At 47.2% G+C, this 18,183-nt stretch overlaps 1 protein-coding gene across 9 annotated transcripts in view; it reads right to left on the minus strand.

The window, feature by feature from the left end:
- Positions 1 to 2,360: 2,360 nt before the first annotated feature.
- The window catches only part of FLNB (filamin B), a 74,956-nt gene continuing 59,133 nt past the window's right edge, over positions 2,361 to 18,183 (minus strand). For 4 of the 9 annotated variants that reach the window (XM_085516378.1, XM_085516372.1, XM_085516371.1 and 1 more), the window contains 16 exons: positions 17,875 to 17,977; positions 16,883 to 17,023; positions 15,248 to 15,376; positions 14,566 to 14,739; positions 14,254 to 14,412; positions 13,703 to 13,906; positions 12,992 to 13,144; positions 12,553 to 12,675; positions 11,751 to 12,017; positions 11,306 to 11,443; positions 11,100 to 11,215; positions 9,178 to 9,310; positions 7,977 to 8,153; positions 5,527 to 5,745; positions 4,437 to 4,640; positions 2,361 to 4,149 (listed from right to left, as the gene is read on the minus strand). In XM_085516378.1, coding sequence (XP_085372504.1) covers positions 3,962 to 4,149; positions 4,437 to 4,640; positions 5,527 to 5,745; positions 7,977 to 8,153; positions 9,178 to 9,310; positions 11,100 to 11,215; positions 11,306 to 11,443; positions 11,751 to 12,017; positions 12,553 to 12,675; positions 12,992 to 13,144; positions 13,703 to 13,906; positions 14,254 to 14,412; positions 14,566 to 14,739; positions 15,248 to 15,376; positions 16,883 to 17,023; positions 17,875 to 17,977 — 2,628 coding nt within the window. In that variant the 3' untranslated portion in view covers positions 2,361 to 3,961. Of the gene's footprint in view, positions 4,150 to 4,436; positions 4,641 to 5,526; positions 5,746 to 7,976; positions 8,154 to 9,177; positions 9,311 to 9,465; positions 9,727 to 11,099; positions 11,216 to 11,305; positions 11,444 to 11,750; positions 12,018 to 12,552; positions 12,676 to 12,991; positions 13,145 to 13,702; positions 13,907 to 14,253; positions 14,413 to 14,565; positions 14,740 to 15,247; positions 15,377 to 16,882; positions 17,024 to 17,874; positions 17,978 to 18,183 lie in introns of those variants that run through there. The other 5 variants (XM_085516374.1, XM_085516376.1, XM_085516375.1 and 2 more) reach the window with 2 other exon arrangements.

The raw sequence follows: 18,183 nt of genomic DNA on the forward strand, positions 1-18,183 counted from the left end.
CGTGCTGAGAGTCCTGCACTGCTCACAAGGGTGAAGTGATGGACAGACAAAGAGCTTCACACTGTACCCATAGCACACAGAGGGGCTCTGCGCCTCCCCATGGGTGGCTGAAAATTAGCAGTAAACCAGACATCACTGAATAGTGCTTATTTAGCCTCACGGTACTTTGCTTTCTCAGATCACTGTATTTAGTGCCTGCCTTGTCACACGGAAGGCATCAGCAATGTGAAAATAATCCAGCGGTTCCTAAAGGCAAATATTCACCTTAATGCGCTCCCCTTGCTTTGTCTGCTGGCAAACAGATCCAGCCTGTGGGGGAGGAAACAGTTCAGCTTTTGTGCAAAGGGTCTTTGGGGAGAGGGAATGTGGAGCAGATCGTGCCAGTGGGGGACAGCGAGTGCCCTGACTTTCAGCAGCAATTAATCTGAAAGCGATACAGCGTTTCATAAGCTGCCTTGATTAATGCTCCAGCCGAGGCAATAGGAAAGAAAGAGCCCTGATTTAGAACAAATATTTACATTGGGATTTTTATGGAAATGCCACTGTCTGGCTGAGAGCAGCAATGCTTTATGAGAAGGCTAAAATCAATCTGGGTCTCTGGCCCCACATCTCAGTGCACATAACAGCCTCCTTCTGCCTCTCAGAGAGAGGAACTGCACAAAGGAGGAACGCTCCCTCCACAAGAGCTGTAATGGAGAAATTCAATCACGAAAAATAGGTAAATACGACTCGGCCGTGCTGAAAAAGTTCATCCTTATTTGTGACAGCGCATACAGTGCCTTACCCAGCCTTTGGAAACAGGAGGCATGCTCAGAACCCAATTAACTGCTGCAGCCTGGGGCACCATGTCAGCAGCTGCCACTCTGATGCTGCTGTGGTACAGGGGAGGAGACCCTGAGCTACAGAGAACATCCTTGCACAGAGGGGGCAGAAGCAGCATCCATGTACCATTCACAGCATTGGAGGGGGGCTGGGAGGTGTCCAACGCATCTGGGGGGAGGTCTCAGGAGTATCCCTCTGTTTATTGCATGCGTTCATCAGGCGGAATTGCAAATATATCCCCATGTGTTTGTTAGTTCCTGAGTTCTGCACCAGGGGACCATCACGCAGCTCTCCCCGCTGCACAGGGCTTTAAATAACCGGAGCCACAGCATGGGACGGTGCACAGCAGAACAAAGCCCTTTTTAGCTGAAAGAGGCTGCCGAGCCTTATTTACTGCCGGGCAGGAGTTTTGTGCTAGAAACCAGAAGCGGCCCAGAGAGACTTTGTCTCGTCGAGCCAGGTCTGGGGGCTGGGGCACGAACAAAGGGGCTGTTCTGCGGCTCCGAGCTCCCCGCTCCCCCCACGCCGGCCCCGGCCAAGCGCAGACAGAGCGCACACGGCGCTCCATAGGGCTCCATAGGACTCCATAGGGCTCCATAGGGCTCCATAGGACTCCATAGGGCTCCATAGGACTCCATAGGGCTCCATAGGACCCCATAGGGCTCCATAGGCGCACGGCCTCACGCAGCAAACATCCCGTCGCAGCCGCAGCGCAGCCCCGCTTCCTCGCAATAAATACAATTCGGGCCCCCCCTGGTGGCTCGGCCGTAAATCCCGGTATCCCGGTGTCAATAGCAAACCCAACGTGGGAAAGGATGCGGCTCAGAGCTCCGTGCCTCCATCCAGAGCTGCCCCCGACACCGCAAGGAGCCCTGCAGCGCTCCAGGGCACAGGACAGAGCCTGGGAGCCACCAGGGTTCACTATTTGTTCTTTTAACTTACATAAATGAGCCTTGTTTGCATTATGGGAAGAAGGCACTTAAATCTGGTCAGATTAATGGTGACAGAGGATGCAAATCCAGGCAGATGTGGTGACAGCCCCCAGGTCTATATTTCTATAGACTTCTATATTCTCTGAGTATAGAAATGAATGGTACACGCAGCTCGGTGCTGAACAGCACCCAGGTGTGCTATGAACCTGCACGGCCATGCTGGCTCTCAGGTTTACTCAACAGAGTGTTCTGGTGTCCCTTTTCCCCCCATACATCAAATAGGAGCTTTGAGCTGACATAGCACAAAGCTTACGAAACACAGCTAACTGCAGAAAGGAAACAACCTGATAAACCTGGGGCAGGAAAGTCCTTGGCAGCCACCAGCAGCCCGCTGTGGCTCAGGGCTCAGCAGTGCTCCTGGCAGGAGCTGTGTTTTGGAAAACAGCTGCTGGTTGCCATGGCCGTGCCCTGGAGCCGAGGTGCCACTGGGATCCACCTCCTGCTCATTGCCACTGTGCCACCCCACGCAATGTGCTGGGCCTTGAGCCATAGCCAGGCTGGAGCCTGGTGGGAGGTGATGGACTTACATAGGAAAAGAACCCAGCATTGTTTTTAACATGCACATTTTAATGAAGCAAACATTTCTATTTAATAAGTTATAAGATACAATTTTACAATCCTGCATTTTATTCCAGTTTATTTCGTTTTTCCACTTCCTAGTTTACAACATAGTGAGCGTTTCACATTAAGGCACAACAAAAAAAAGCACAGTAAAAAAAAACACCCAACCTTCCTTTATTTCCCCAATCAACTGTGCTCACGGGTAGTGCATCCGACGGAACTACAGAACTGAAAGCGTGAACTTCTCCATAGGGACAGACAGTGACGTTTCAACAGGTTCTCAACAAATCCTACCTCCTCCTAATAGCAGAGTTAAAGCTCACGTGGAGAGCTGCACTAAAGCCCCAGCAGCTGACAGCAATTCAGGTACGCGCTTGGAAAGCGGTATTGAATATTGGTATTGAGTAACCCAGGACAAACACGAGTCACAATGGAAGTTTTCACTCCTTGACTCCAGGCGGGAATCCCCTCCAGAGCATGGAAGAGAATTTCAGAGGAGATGAGCATGACTTGGGCACGTCCTTGGACTGAGATAGAATTAAATGGCATGTAGCAAACAAGGTTTGTTGGTTCGTTTCGCTGCTATCAGCGGATTTACACACCCACCTTCCCTCCCCCCAGTACCCAAGTACAGTGTGGGTCCATCCCCAGGCTGGCTTTGCACCATCTCACTTAACAGCCAGCAGCCTCCATACACTGCCATGCTCTGACCCACGTGGATTGTGGGTCGCTCAGATGAGAACAGGACTGACGTGGCAAGCAAAGGGCTCTCTTTTAACCCAGCCAAAGTGGGGTTGTTCTTAAGATGACAATAAATCAGCTGGGAGTTACCTGTAAAACAAAGCTTGGGGAATTTCTCCAGAATCCCGAGCTAATTAAAAAGCACATTGCTAACATCGTGGCCAAAAAAGCTACCAGTACAGATTTACAAAGCATTAATGTAAAGGCTGAGAGTGCCCAGGAAGCAATGTTCAGTCTGCTTTTGGTCTGCTATAAAAGATAAACTCTTCCTAAATGTAAACCATTAGCAAAGCGTTTCCAAAAATGTTTTAAATTTGAGTGGTACAGCCACTTTTAGTAGCCTTCTATAATGTTCAGCGTTAAAATGGATCAAGTATACAAAGGCACCTATCATAGTACCAGTTTCATCTCATTTCTTTACAGAAAAGAATTTGAACTGGGGACAGCCCAAGTCATATTCCATAACTAAAATGTAAAGTCTCCAGTCAAATAAAATCAGTAGTTAAGATACCCAATTACAAAGACTAATTCCAGTTTTCAATTAACATCTAAAGTCTTTAACATCCACAAGGGAAATTAGTGTCTAGTTATCCATATGATTCTCCAAACAGTGACCTGGACAGCACTGCAAAGGTACAATTTGAGGAGGACATTAAATAGATTCGTGTTACGTTGATAAGTAGGATAGAAGTGAAATGCTTGTAAAAAACGTTACAGAAGTTACTTCTGAGTGTATTGAAATGTGAGCCGTGGGTATCTAGATACTGCAATTTGCAACAGGACTGCACCCAGTATAACTCTGCGGCCGAGCTGTGAATGTACAGAGTGACGGACGCGGGGTGGGTTTAGGGAACTGAGACGTGGAAGGGGCTCCCAGGGATGTGCTCGTCACCCCATTTCACCGCCAGGACGTAGTCACCCCTCTCCTTGACCACATATGTCACGTTGTACTGGTGGCTGCCCAGATGCTTGATGGATACCTCTTCACATGGGATTGTAGGTCCATGGACGCCGACTAACAGCATATTGGAACCTAGGGCAAAATAGCAGTTAGCACCCATGCACTTAAACAAACACACATGACGTTTTAACAGCCAGATCATCACCTCAAGCTCTGAATTTTAACTCTGCAAAATGCAGATTTACAGCTAAAGCAGATCAGGTCTCAGAGCGCTGCCAAGAGTTCTCATTAATTCCTAGCTGCCAGCTCACAAAGCCACGCTCCTCCTCTTTCCTAATGCAGAGCTCGCAATTAACTGGAAGCTGTTTCAGCGCAAAAGACATCCAGCTAAACCACGCAGTGGGCTCCCGCTCCCTTACCTGCTTTGCTGCAGTCCACAGAGAAGGAGCTTTTCTGACCCACAAAAGCCTTTGAGAGTCCTGCTCCCCGGGAAACCACTTTGCTGGCATCCGAGGTGGATTTGGGAATGGCACTATAGCAAGTTTCAGTCGATGACCTTGTCACCGACTCCACCATGATGGAAGAGGTTTCGTTTGCGCTGCCCAGGGAGACCAGTCGCTGTCCTGCAAACAGAAAAAAACCTCTGACACTCAGATTCACCCCGTCCAAAAGGCAGTTAGAAGGAGGTTCCGAAATCCTCCTAGTGACCAGCATGCATTCTGCATCCAAAATGCATTTTCAGAGAGGAGCAATTTCCTTCTTTGGTATTTAAACAGACATGGTCCAGTAACGCTGCCAACAATCCCATCCCAGAGCCCTTAAGTGGTGAAAGGACCACAGGAACTTCAGGACTGAGTTAGCAAAGCTTGCTGCTGGAGAAGAGTTAATTGTGCTCCAATCACCAAACGCCAAAAATGGCTCGAGTTGGCAGAAAAGCAGGTGCAATTTTGCAACAATCCATTTTGAAAGCAGAGCGTGTCCCAGCCAGGGGAGTGCGGTCCCTGCTGCCCACCCCAAGACCACCACCACCACGTTCCTCTAGCTTGGGGAAGCAACAGTGCTTCAACGCAGCACTGAAGAGAAAGAGCCCTCAGATAAGTAAGACCAACCTTCCTCACATCACCTGCAAGCCCCCAGATACCCCTTCGGTCAAGGCCAGAGATGCACCAAAACAAGACCAAGAGGGGCATCACTGGTGTTCTAAGTGCATAGCCTACAGGCTTCAGGGAGGAAAATGGGTAAATAAGTCATACATCCCCAGTGCCCTAGAGCTAGGTCGAGGTCTAGCATCTCTCTGTGATGCCATTTCAGAGTCTATCTGGGAAGCTCTGAGACCCACTCACAGCCTCTCCCTGACACTCCTGGGGTTTGGCAGTGATGGAGAGAAGCACTTTGCCACTCATTTCTTGGGGCACCAGGCATCTCCACTGACTGCTGTCTCTGAGGGACAGACTTGCTGAGTGACACTAAGTACTTTGGGCCCACAGTAAATACTGGTTAGCTTTTTACCTGTAACCTTTGCCTTGAAGGGGCTGCCCACTATGTGGTTTGGTCCACCATATTTAACTCCAATTAAATAGTTTCCTGGAGCCATGGGTGTGTACATGACTTTGTAACCTTCTGGAGTTTCCTGGCAGTCCATTTTCACCTTTGATGGCCCTTCAATTGTAACAGAGAGGGTACCTGGACCAGCCTTGGTCGTGTTAATGAAAAACTCCGACTGCAACCCTAGAAAGACGTAGCACAGTAAGACACACTCTTCCTTACACCGTTGTTACAAAAACAGCCTCAGTTATAAAACAGGAACCAGTGACTTGGTGCAAGGGAGCCAGGAGATCCCTTCAGGACCCAAAGGGAAGTATTTTGGCTTCAAAAGGCCGGCTCTAAGGGGAAAGCCACGACTCAGGCTCCTCCATGCCTGAGCTCAGGGCAGCTGGGAGCCACCTCACCACACGGGCCATAAATCAGCAGTGAAGGGCCCACAAGAGAGTGAGAGAGACGAGGGCTGAGAGGTCTCCTGGAGGAGATGGCTGTTTGAACTGCTCTGCAACAACACTCCGAGCAGCGTGTGGAAACAAAAGCTTGTTTAATTACAGCATCTGGTTCACAGAACCAAATTGCTGCTGCTAATACTAAGCCAGTGACACAATGCCAGCAGCACGAGAAAAATTTAAGAGAGGGCTCTCAGTCCCCCCACATAATTTACTGTCAAACTCTGGCTTCAAACATTTACGACCTTTGGGTTGCTGTATCAGATGCTGCTGACGAGGAATAAAGGGCTCCGAGGCGCAACCAAACCGAGACAGCTATGAGAAAGTTTACTGCAGTGAGACTGAAGCACGCTAAGTGCAATGGCAACGCTGGGAGGAACTTCTGGCCTCTCTGCACAAGAGGCGGCCATGTTGCAATGCTTGGAGAGCCCATAGAGCACAGCACTGAGCTCTGCTGATCCAGCAGGAAGCTGCACAAGCGGGCTGTGCAGATGAAGGCTGGCCTTGTTGGAGGCTGCAGGCACACGGTTCAGGTGCTCAGCCCTCGGTCTCACAGTGGGTCATTGTGCAGAGCTGCTGCTCAGCAGCTCCCAGGGCAGAGCGCCACGAGCAGCAGCCAGGAGCCAACAAGGGGGCACAGAGTAACAGCACTGCAGCTGAACGGTCTGTTTGGATTGAAAACAACCTCGAGCACCTTTATAGGTGGAGAAAAATCCCTCCATCTCTGCAGTATCAATGGCTGTATTAACGAGTGCTTTTGTTTCCACCTATTAGAGCTGCGAAGGCAGTAAGTATCTTTATTTTACGCACTATATCCACACACTTCCAAAATCAGCTGCTTGGTTCCTGCAGAGCAGCACAAGCTTTGCCCGAATAGCCACAACTTTCTTTTTTCCAGGGAAGAAAAAAAAATATGTAACGTAGAATGCACAAAAGACAGAAGTAGATTAAAATAAAGGGAACTCGTCACCTTGCACATCAAAGGGGGAAAAAGGAACAGTTCTGCTATGCTGTTCACCAGTGTGTGTGGCCCCCAGAAACACACGGTTTAACAGATCAAAGCACAGATCCTGGAATGCTTTCATATTTTTTCTTAAAAAGCCCAAAATCGTATAAATGAATAAAAATAATCCGCAATCTTGAGTTGAGAACTGTCAGCTGGGGCAGCCAAAGGGGATAAATGGGGTCAGTATTCATGCTGCACCTGAAGCATGTACGGAACACTACGAACAAGAGCACAACCCACCACATCGCCTACTTGTTGCGCATCATGTTACGTTTAACTCGCAGTCTCAGAGCGGCAAGCGCTAAGGGAAAGCTAACTGGGTGCATCCTGCAACCAGTGGATTAACAGGGGAATGCAAGTTAAAGGAGACTCCTCAGACTACACAGCCAGCTGAACGACTGCATTCACTACAAGCTGCTTGAAACCCTGCTTTACTACTACAGCCCATGACCAAGTTTCAGGACAAAGCAAAATAAATCTATGGATTGCACCCATTCCCCCTCGGTCTTTCACCCACCCCGGAGCACGCATGCAGTGCAGTCACTGACTGCTTTCTGATGGCTGCAGAACTCTGCAAAAGCTTCGCAGACCTCATGTCTGCAGTTCTCACGTGGAACTGAGCCAAAGCATCCCCAGAGCTGTGGGGGACCACCTACGTGGAGCTCAGCTGCCCATCACTGCAGAGCAGCCACAAACACCAATGAGCTTTTGCTGCAGTTGCTGGTTTACAGAGGTGTTAAGTTCACTGAGGCTCAGCGTAGCATGCAGACCTGTTAGTTGATGGTTATAAGACTTCAGGAGCATGCGACAAAGCAAAGTTAGTCTGCACCCAGGTCAGTAGAGCATGTGTGTCAGTTCAGCTGTCTCAGCAATGGCAGTCATATAAAAATACACCTGGAAACAGCTTCTAGCTCTTTCCAGAAAGCCAAAGGCCAGCAAGGGAGCTGTACAAGAAGGGTTACCCGTGGTGCCGCTCTCCAGGCCTGGTCCATACGCTGTGACAAGTGTGGGGTTGCCCGCCTGGCCGGGCTCACCAACGCGCACCTTGAAGGGGCTGCCCACCACATGGCTCCCGTTGAACTTCACGTCGATGGAGTGGATGCCATTTTCGTGGGGGATGAACCGAACGGCGTATTTGTCTGCAGAGAAAAGAGGCCGTTCTGACATGTCAGAGATGACAGCAGCAGAAGCTGAACTTAATACTGGTTAGCAGCCTGAGCAAGGCTTTCACACCATTTCAACACGTGCTGGTCCCAGCATAAGCAAACCCAGCCACGCAACCTGCTATGCTCCTATTTAAGTAGGAAAACAAAGTATTTATCACAGGAGGTGTCACGGATTGCATTTTCACCTTGTATGCAAGGAACGGATGGCTGTCACCCGGCCTGCAGCCCAGGAGCTAGACATGACTGCTGAGCCACAGCCCAGCCTGACAGTGGCAGACAGAGCAGCTGGGAAAGGCAAGCTAAGCTGTACCAGCAGGGTGAGCGTGCTGCACTGACACTGCAGAGACGGCACCTTTATTTAGGAGTCATTCAGCAATTTGCTGATATTTAACATTTTCAATTGCACACTCACCCAGAGGAGTGACTGACCTTCTCCAGCTGGGCTGCAGCAAGACTGGCACAGTACAGACCATAATTCAATCACACTTCAATTGAAAAAAGAAAAGCTCATTGCTGGAACAGGTGCTGAGCTTTCTGTAGTGTTTGCTTACGTTCAGTTTCCTTGACATTCCATATGAAGGAGCGGGTGCAAGTTAAAAATAAACTATTTGTCAAAGATTGAAGCGTAGCTTTGAAAAATAAACTTCATTGGCTAAATTCAACAACCACATCATATTTCAGCCCCTTCCTTTATGAATAATGTCGCTGTACCTTCACCGGCAAGCCAAGACTTCATGTGAAAACCCTTTAGAGTTTGCCCTTTAATATCAGTGCCTTACAGAAGTTAGGGCTCCATCATTTCATCAGCTCTCTAGGAAAAGCATTGATGGAACAATTCCTACCACAGTTGCTGACAGCCAAAAGCCATTCTCCAAGCACAGAACTCGCTCCTTGGTGGGCTGTTAGCAAACCAAGGGATTCAATCCACTTGCTAAGAGGCAAGGAGCATTTGTGTAAGTCACCCTGTGTGTTCTGACAAATGTAAAGCCGTTCTCACCTGGCTCCAGCTCAGACACATGGCACTCTTCTACAGCTCCGGAGGGGCTGTGGACTTTAGCATCAATCTTGCCCTTTGCCCCGTTCAGCCTTATAGCAAAGGATGCCGGCTGATTAACTTTTAATCCAGACTCCTGAGAATGCAACAGTCAGATTACCAAACTTAAAATGTTGTTTCAAACGGTACAAGATGTGAGGAAAAGAAATAATCATTTCAGCACAATTATTCAGATTTCAACAAAGGACAGCGTTGTGACTTACAGTAATTCTCAGATCAGAAGGTTTTTCACTCTTACACAGTGACCGATTTAAGTCACCCACATCCGCTATGCTGATCCTTTCAATAGTCCCAGACCATTTTTGGAAGCCAGAAAACACTTTGTCAGATCAGGCGAAGGCATGGTTACAAGCCTTGCTACCCATTATCACTGAGGTCAGGCCCCCGTATTCAGGCACTCGATTTAAAGGATGTTTAAGAGATAGCTCCATTATCAACCTGTTCATTCACTCCAGATTCATTCAGGGGAAAAGCCTCTGATAATTCCTTTGTCTGAAAGAGTAATAGGCATGTTTATATTTGCTAAAAGAAGTCACATTTAGGAAGCTGCCACAAGATGTCTTAAAATGAGAAAGCAATTTAAGGCACAGAACCAGATGTGGCTGTGCTGCAGAACTGCTTGTGCAGAGCTGCTTGCTGAAGGCAACTCAGCTCTGCATCCGTGTGGCACTGCTCATCACAGCCACAGCAGAGCTCATGCAGCTATAAGAAGCAATATTTTATGCTGAACATACTTTACCTGACTTCTTTTTCAATTAAATCCTGGAGAGGTAAATAAATGCAACTGAGTAGAACTGAGGTACGATCTATATAAAGCAAATCCCTGATGCAGGTTTAGCTGCACACTGAGCTCCTTTACAGAACACTCAGCTTTATCTGCCTCTCCAGGACATAACTGAAGTGGGTATTCCTGTCAAAAGTCTTTAAATGAAACACAAGAGAAACATCAGTACCACAGTGACTAATTAACGCCCTTGTAACTCCTTGTTAGAAGAGACACTATTGGAACAAGCTGTCACGGTTCATTTATACAGTGAACGTTCGGGCAAAGTCCAGGCTGAGCACATCAAAAAAGCCTCAACTGAAGTCTTAATTGCTAATCGCCATTCAGTGAGGACTGAGGTACAGTATATTTAGACACATGTTTTCAGTCTCACTTCCAAGTTTCTGGCTTTGGAGGTTTAAGTCAGACCTTTAATGTTACTTGTACTTTAATGCAAGTAACCACACACGCACATAAAAATAATGGTAAGGTTAACAGACAAACCCAGACCTACTACAAAGCTGCAATTCACTCACACAGATTTGCTACAATTCATGGATGATCTGAGCTGTGACTGTGTGGTTTTGTGATGCCAGCCAGAGTGAATCTGTGCCCTGACTCCACTGTGGGGCCCTGTCCATCCGCCTCAAACAAGGCTGCAGTAATGTTCCTACATGGCCTACACTCTCTTGCCCACAGAAATGCAGCTTTCAGCCCACACGCTGACACAGCAGCTCAGTTATCAACGTGATCATTGCCTGTTCGTGTTCACATTTCAGGTTTGACTGGGCTTCCCCAAGCTAAATCAGGCGGGAAAGCAAGGTTTACCTCCTCTTCTTTTTTGTTATCAGACATTAACACCTGCTGTATGTGTATTCTAGCCTACTGCCCTCAAATCCTAGCTAGCTAGAGTAGGGCCAACTGTACTGGCCCATACTACCAAGCTCCCAAAAACCTCTCTCTGTCTGCAAGCTGAACTTGAAACCAAGCACTAACCAAGGCAAGGTTATCACTAAGAAGAAAGGACAACCACTTTGGTCTCAGAGAACAAGGACGAAATCAGTCTCTGTGGCAAGCTGTGGGATGTTTCCTTATGTCTCACCTGAAGGCTAGTGACAGTGAGCCTGCGAGCATCATCAGACGGAGCGATGATGGGAACCAGGTAGGGGCTTTCAGGAATGTGCTCATCATTGAACTTTATGGACACCTCATAGTTGCCTGTGGGGAGATAAGATGCAGAGAGTTTCTTCAGTGTATTTGGAAGCAGCCTTCAGTTTTATTTCAGAACACTTTGGTCTTGATATGTACCTGGCTCTTGAACTATGTAAGATACACCACAAGATCCATCTTTATGGTCTTCAAAGGCAATTTCTGCTTTACTTGGACCTTCTACAGCAATGGACAGTCCTCCAGCTCCAGCCTCCCGTGTCCATATGCTGAACTCAGCTGTTGAAGCACATGAGAGAACACACAAGTGTAAGTTTGCTGCAGCTGGGCTCCAGCTTCTTTTTAACAGACCGTGCAGCATCCACAGTTACGTGTATGAGAAATGGTACATCGTGCCAAGATCCTGGGGAGCAGTTTCCTTAACATGAGTTTGCCCACCTGCATGATACAGCAATACTATTCCCTTGTACGTGTTTCTCTGCTGACTACCCCCAGTGAGTGGGGCGAGAGAGGCTCCCATAGGGACCAACAGAAACCATTTTATCTGTGCACGGTGGGCACTGGAAGCTGAGGGCACAGGACTCACCTGGAACACCCGTCTCTCCACGCTCCAGCCCTGGGCCTCCAGCTCTCACTTTATGAGCTCCTCCCTCACCAAGTGGCCCCACAGTGAACTGGAAGGGGCTGCCTGGCACAGGCTGCCCTCTGTATTTGACATCCACCGTGTGGACCCCCATCTCTTGTGGCACAAAACGGACACAGTAGGTGTTTTTGTCAACTTCTACTATTTCTGCATCGGAGTTCCTTCCAGAGGGACTAGTTACTTGGGCTGTCATGTCCCCGCAGTCAATTTCTAACAAGGAAAGAACACAAAATGAAGAACAAGAATGACAGAGTGGTTGGGTACTTTTCTTTCAACTGAGCTCAGCAGATTACACAGTGCAGATGACAGAAGGGACATGCAGGTGCTGGGCTGCATCCCAGTAGAGCAGCCAGCCCAACCAGTCACACTCACCAGGTGCTATGGAGGCAGATGAGAAGGTTGGATAAGTGCAGCCACAGCTAGAACTGCCCTGTGTGACTCACTTGTGCCAGACAGCAGTACAAACAATTGAGAGCCAACCCCAGAGACAGGCTGAGCAGTGCAGACCATTTTTTCAGCTTGATGTACACAGAACAGATTATGGCCTCCCTGGTATTTATATCTCCATACAGTGATCATTGATATGTTTATCTTTAGCAGTTCAAAGAGACCAACATTACCAATGTTCCTCCCCTAAGCTGTCTTAACATGAGGATAACTCAGCAGTGAAGTTCTTTCCACTGCTTCAAGTACACCTACGCTATGCAAGTGCAAGCTTGATTATGGGGAAAAGGATGCTGCTTACCTGGGATTTTTAGGTTCAGATCACATATGCTTCCAACTGTTGCAACAGAGGGAGCCCGTCTTGTTCGCGTGATGCTCTCCTTAACTCTTCCCTCACCACTTATCTTCACAGTAAATGGGCTGCCTGCAAGTAGCACAGCAAGTCATTCCTCCTCTGCTCACTGTATTTTGCATCAAGGAGAAGATTTAAAGTTTCCTCTAACTTGTAGCATATCAAAGTGAGGGCCTTACAGCCAGTTTACAGAAAAGTCCAGATGAAATATAACCAAGTAATCAAAATAGTTCTGGATTCTTGCATGGAGGGCACTGGTAAAGCCTCCTCGAATCTCTGGGACTTATGGTCTGCACAGGATCAGCCAACTCGCCTTGCAGCTCCAGCACTAGACAGCTAGGCAAGACCTCTGCTGTATGAAATGAAGGTACCAAATGCTCCCACTTACCTGGAATATGTTCATCTGCAAACTTAGTGGACACAATGTACACGCCAGGTACAGTTGGAAAATAAGATACTTTGCAAGTTCCATCTTCTAGGTCTTCAGTTTGGATATCTACCTTGCTGGGTCCTTCAACAGCCAGTGAGATGCCACCGTAACCTGCAACACAGACAAGTATCCTCACGTTTCCACAGTGATAAGTATGACTCGAACTCAAAACAACAGCTAGTCAGTAGCCAGCTTCTTTCAAAAAGACTATGTGGGCACTGCATAGTGTCTTAGAAACATTTTTGTCATCTGAATAAGTCAGAATTTATTTAAGCACACATTCAGCTCCTAAGATGTTCTGACCATATCCCTTTTATTTCACTAATGTTGAAATGTTAACTTCAAAGACTGGACAAGGCTCCACATTAAATAAACACAAAAATAAACTGCATCTTCCTCATTTCCTTCTTGCTGTACACAGTGATTCTAGATCCAGCTCCAACAAATGAAAGAAATCCTTTGTTAGTGATAGCCCTTGTTGACTGTAAAGTAAAACATTAGCTAAGATAATGAAAAGCATTTTAGAAATTAATAGTGTTGCCTAGAGTTAATAACTGAGAACAACAACAATGCATTACAAGCAGAATGTTTTGCAGCCTGTGACCTGACCATCCCTTGTAGAAGAAGACAGCATTGTCCTTTAGAGAGCTCCTTTGCAATCAAACTCACCAGCATCTCTTGTGTCTACAATGAAGTCACACATTTCAAAGGTTCGCCCTTCCACCAAACCACGTCCATACACTCTCGCTCGTCTGGCATCTCCTATCTCAGACTGGACCACCATGATTGTCACAGGGCTGTTTGGTACGTGGTTCCCATTTTTCTTGATGCTAACCAGATGTTCTCCTACTTCCCGTGGAATGAATGAGATACCTGCACAGCAGAGAAATGTGACAAACTTATTCGATTTTTATGTACGTTACATTTGATTATAAAGCCTCGATCACACCAAGAAATGAAACACTGAAAGAACACTTTACACATATCAAAGTGTTGTTCGCCAGTGGACCACAAAATCATTCACATAAGTAGACAAATAGCAGTTTGGTCACAACCTGGAATGCTAATAGAAAAGGTCAGCCTGCTCCACCAGCTGCACCATTTGGTTTGGCAACACTCCTTCAAGAAAGCGTGCAAAAACATTAAGTCATCTTAAGTAGCAAAGAAAACTGGAAGAGAGGCTGCTATGTTGCTCTCAGATGAAGGCTGTTAGGGCTTACCAATGTGGTTGTTGGGCAGCCTCTTCAGAAGACAAGGCTCATCACGACCCGATGGGGCTTTAATGCTGGCTGTCAGGAGACTGAGATCAGTCTCGTTGATATCCAACAAAAACTCAGCAGCAGATCCAAGCTTAACTTGGGACCGTCTTCTGTTATCATCTGTGGAAATACAGATAAATGAGTAAGAAAAATTAGGAGGTTAAATGCAGAACAAGTTGGAGGATTTCCCTTTTCTGACACAAACCAGTCCCTCCATGCTACCAGAGGTTAACATACACTCTTAAGTTCTTTCCATATGTCTAAACTTTATACCTGTAATCTTGGCTGTGAATGGACTGCCTGGGATGTGCTTGTCATTGTACTTGACCAGTATGCTGTAGTTCCCAGGTAGGGTAGGTAGGTAGGTGACTGTGCACGTCCCATCTTTGTTATCAATGCAGCTGATCTCTGCTTTGGAAGGTCCTTCAATAGCCAAGTCCAGTCCACCTAAGAAACAAGGAGAACAGCATTTCTGTAAATCTTCATGCACACCAAGACTGAGGACATTTACAGAGGGAGGTTCAGAATACGGTGCTGGAAATACAGCTCCGATCTCTCTTTTTAAATGAGAGCAGCAAAGAGCTCAGGCCAACTCAGCAAGGTCGCAACTCCGTTCAATCTGTTAGATTAACTTAACAGTGATTCCAGACCCAGCTGGCATCTGCTAGATCGAATTTGCCTTCAGTTTATTTTTAATCAAGTGAATCATTTGCACTCTATACCACATCTGAATCTACTGATCTCATGAAGAAGTAATAAAACAGCTTTTACTGCACATATGACACAGCTCAATGGAGGCCATTTTTGCATTATATTTGCACAAGTCAATGTTTACATCATACCAGAGATTCATATTTGAACAAATGCAAATTATGCTTCAAATTAATGCTAACCCACATCACACTTCTTAGAAGTTCCAAGCTTAGAGTAAGGTGGGTTTAAAGAACAGACTTACCCTCCTCTGCATCCTCTGTGACAATGGTAAAGGTCGCTGGTTTATTGGCAACCCCATAAATGAGGCCAGGCCCATAAGCAGACACACTGCCGCTGTTTGGATAATTCACATAGAACTGCAGAGGGCTCTCTAAAGAAAAAGAAAACAATAATCACTTCGAGGATTAGTGGCCTGGGCTACAAGAATGAAATAGGCATCAAGTTGCTCATACCCAGCAGGATCTTATGCTTATTCACTGCCACATTCTTCTGTGCTACTCTCACCAGTCGGTGTTTGAAGAACCTTTACACCACTCTAGAGCACTTTAAAATGAATATGCCACTCCTTTCATCTTCAAAAGATACTGCTCCACAGTTTAGTCATGACAAAGAGCTACTCCAATTACCACAGATAAGCTTAAATGATGTTGTAAAGGGTCTTACTCATCAGCAGTTTATATTTAGCACATTAAATCAGAGCATGACTCAGAGAAGCAGACTTTCAGTTCAGATACTAATCATGAATTTGGGCAGCTCAGAATTAGGAACAAGCACTGCACATTGCCTAACTCAATGAACCTGAACTAGCAAATTTGAAGGGTATCCAGAAATGCATTTGCCAGCCTGAGATTAGTAAAGCTGGTGCGCGAGAACAAGAAGTACAGTCACCAGCAGCCAGTAATAGTTTCAAAAAAGGCACAGACAGCTTCCAAGTCCAAAGCTACATTCTGCAGCTGAGACAGAAGCAAGCTTGATTCATATTAGCCTTCAAAAAGCACTGAGGCACAGCATCCCTCTGGCCAGGCACCGGACAATGGTCTCATGGAGCCACTACGTCAGCCAGTCTGATCTTAGAAGTGCTATACACAAACACAGCTCTGAAGCAGCACTATACATCATGTTATATGAGCTCCACACTTCAGCCAGTTTCCCTGCCCCAGCAGAACCAGCAGCCCATTACAGGCAGTGCTGGCAGTACTCTGCCCCATATCTGCACACCATGCCACAGAGCCGCCCTGTTTCCCCCATGCCTGAGAGGCAGCCCGAGCTGCCAGGGGGACTGAGCGCCAGTGGGGAGCTGGGGAACTAAGGACAAAAGAAGAGAGAAAGAATGAAAGGCAGTGGTTTCTTTTTGTATAGAAGCAGCCAAGAAGAAAGATTACAGCATAGCGTGCGTGTGTGCTTTATTTTATTGCACTGAGATGGAAAGACTAACTATAGTGTTTTAGCCACTCGGTCCTCCGCAGATTGTAGCTTTTACGCCAATGCAGTTTTAAGGATATACATGTACTGTAACTATTAGTTTTGCTGAGCAACAAGGCAGTAAATTTCAACCCCGCAAAAAATGGTATTTTGAAAATTGTATGTTTCTTCTCCATAGTAAAACACCACAAAAGCTAGCTTCCAAAACCAAAATCCATTTTAAGCCTGGCTGGTACTATGAAACCACAATGGAAGCTCACGTGTGCCTGCACTCATTCCTTTGCTTTGCTTTTCCATCGGACTGCATGCAGATGAACTGCTGCTGAGCACTAAGACATCCCAAGCAGCTCTTGCAGCAGTGCTATAATGAGGCTACAGAAACCTCAGCAGGGAAGCAATGTGTCAGCAGGTTGCTGTGCTCAGCTCCGTCAGCCGCCTGTTTTGTCAGACTCACCTGGGATGTGATTTCCCATGTACTTTATGTGCATCTCATGCAGCCCAACTTCTGTAGGAGCATATCTCACTGTCACAGTGCCATCCTTGTTATCCACAATGTCTGGTGTATCAGTCTTTCCAGAGGGCATGTGTACTTCACCTACAAAAAAGCACCGTGTAAACCACAGGAGAAACCGCCTGCTTCCCCTCTCCCACCCACCAAGAATTGTCTGGCTGTTTTAAGCAAGCAATTGTTAAACTACTTACCCACAGGCACGAACAGGAGACTAATGGGAACACTAAACAGACGTGTTTTCTACTAAAGTTGCATGAATACAGCACAGCAGTAGACATCTGGCAGGCAGTTCTGTGACCTTACAAACTCCACAGGCAGGGCTGTTGGCTACAGCCACTGACATTTGCATGGTGAGCCTCAGGAAAGGCACTGCTGTGCTTCACTGCAAGATGCTCTGCCTCTGCAGTCAGGGACAGAGCATGGCTTGGGCAGGGGTGGCTGAGTTAGAGCAAGAACACCCAGCCCACACCTGCAGCTCAGCATGGCAGGGTGCTGCCAAGTGATGCCTGTGCAGAAGAATCACAGAATTGAAAGAACTATGGCTGGAAAAAAAACCTCTAAGGTTCTTTAGTTCAACTGTTGAGAAGGCTTGACTGTTTTGGAGAAGGGACACAATGGGGTGGAAGGTACAAAGCCAATCAAGTACGTATGTAGTTAGTCTGGAGGGTGAAAATCAGCAGCAGGTCCTGCAGTGCAGTACTGTCCAGCCCAGCCCCAAAGGCTGCAGCAGCACCAAGAATTCAGAGCATCGTGGGCGTATCCCACTCAAACCCCAGTGGATGCCACTTGATGTGAAATTAAGCAACTGAGCTCCTGGCATAACACAATTCTCCTCCACACACTATGGTCTCGACCACACAGACTGCTGGCTGCAAATGGACAAACATGCTCACAAAGGGCAAAGCCCCCCCAAGAAGCTCCACAACCTTTAATACCTGTTATTTCTCCTTTCCTTACAGCAAAGGGGATAACCATATCGAAGGGCCGGAATCCCATGCCATTCATGTCACCAACTGGCACATAAGCCTCTTCTGTGACCTGCAGGAAACACAAGGCTCGATCACATCACAACCAAAGGCAGCACAAGGGAGCTGAGCAGTGAGCCACTCTGCTGAGAGCAGAAGCAGGACAAGGCGCAGTGATTATGGTGGTCAGCAGCCACTGGCTGGGGCCCAACTAGAGCATCCCGCCAAGCTTTCCTCCATAACACCACCACATCGCAGAGCAGAGCAAATCAAACATGG

The sequence above is a fragment of the Coturnix japonica genome, chromosome 15, assembly GCF_054131305.1.
Source record: "Coturnix japonica strain WE chromosome 15, WE-NBRP24, whole genome shotgun sequence".
Lineage (NCBI taxonomy): Eukaryota > Metazoa > Chordata > Aves > Galliformes > Phasianidae > Coturnix > Coturnix japonica.